General features: G+C 40.0%; 1 protein-coding gene across 1 annotated transcript in view; it reads left to right on the forward strand.

Annotated features, from left to right (window-relative positions):
• The first annotated feature begins 129 nt into the window (after positions 1 to 129).
• The window catches only part of LOC106867472 (fibulin-1), a 21,308-nt gene continuing 20,447 nt past the window's right edge, over positions 130 to 990 (forward strand). Inside the window, exon 1 of the mRNA XM_014912355.2 lies at positions 130 to 612. Coding sequence (XP_014767841.2) covers positions 485 to 612 — 128 coding nt within the window. The 5' untranslated portion in view covers positions 130 to 484. The remainder of the gene's footprint in view (positions 613 to 990) is intronic.

Genomic DNA, 990 nt, shown 5'->3' on the forward strand with positions numbered 1-990 from the left:
ATATCACTGTGAGATTTCTCCCATAGTGCTGCTTGTGAAGTTTTTCGTGTTATACCTGTTCTCACAACAGGTCATTTTTATTGCCGGATGGCTAGGTTGTACAGGGGTGAGATGAGGGTGTCTGAGGCGTCTGTTTCTCCTGTTTTTGCTTTTTTAAAATTTAAATGTCATTGTGATATCTCTGGCCAATGAGATTGCAGAAGGGAACGCTTGCGATTTGCTATAAATGTGTGTCCACGAGCTGAAGGTTTGTCACAACCGGGCAACTCGTGCATAAGGGATTCTCTTTGCGCTGTTGTTGAAGACCTCTGTTGCAGCGACCATCACAAGGCAAAACATCACCAACACCAACAACACCACCAGGTACCAATAACACGAACAACAATAACAGCAACACTGTTCTGTATTAATCAAGATATACAACTACCATCAGTTCAGAAATTGGAGGAGCAAGCATTGAGAAGAAAAAAACATCACAAAAGCCATGAAAAACCTCGTTCACATCACGTTTCTTTTCGTTGCGAGCCTCTGTCTGATTGAAGGACAGACTACAACTGAAAAAACGCCGGTGACAGTTCCAGATGCCGATCCTCTTTTTCATTGGCCACGAGCGTAAGTATTACTTCCGTCGACTTATTATTTCATATTATTGCTACTGTAGGAATCTGCGATTGAAAGGGTGGCGGTTTCGAGTCTTTCAGCCAAACACCTCTAACTATGATGATGGCAGTGAAATGTATGTATGTATGTATGTATGTATGTATGTATGTATGTATGTATGTATGCATGCATGTATGCATGTATGCATGTATGTATATATGGTATATATATATGTATGCATGCATGTATGTATATATATATGTATGCATCTATCTTTCTGTCCGCCTGCCTGCCTGTCTGTCTGTCTGTCTATCTACCAATCTATCTATCTATCTATCTATCTATCTATCTATCTATCTATCTATCTATCTATCTACCAATCTATCTACC

Source organism: Octopus bimaculoides, chromosome 29, assembly GCF_001194135.2.
Source record: "Octopus bimaculoides isolate UCB-OBI-ISO-001 chromosome 29, ASM119413v2, whole genome shotgun sequence".
In the NCBI taxonomy this organism is placed as follows: domain Eukaryota; kingdom Metazoa; phylum Mollusca; class Cephalopoda; order Octopoda; family Octopodidae; genus Octopus; species Octopus bimaculoides.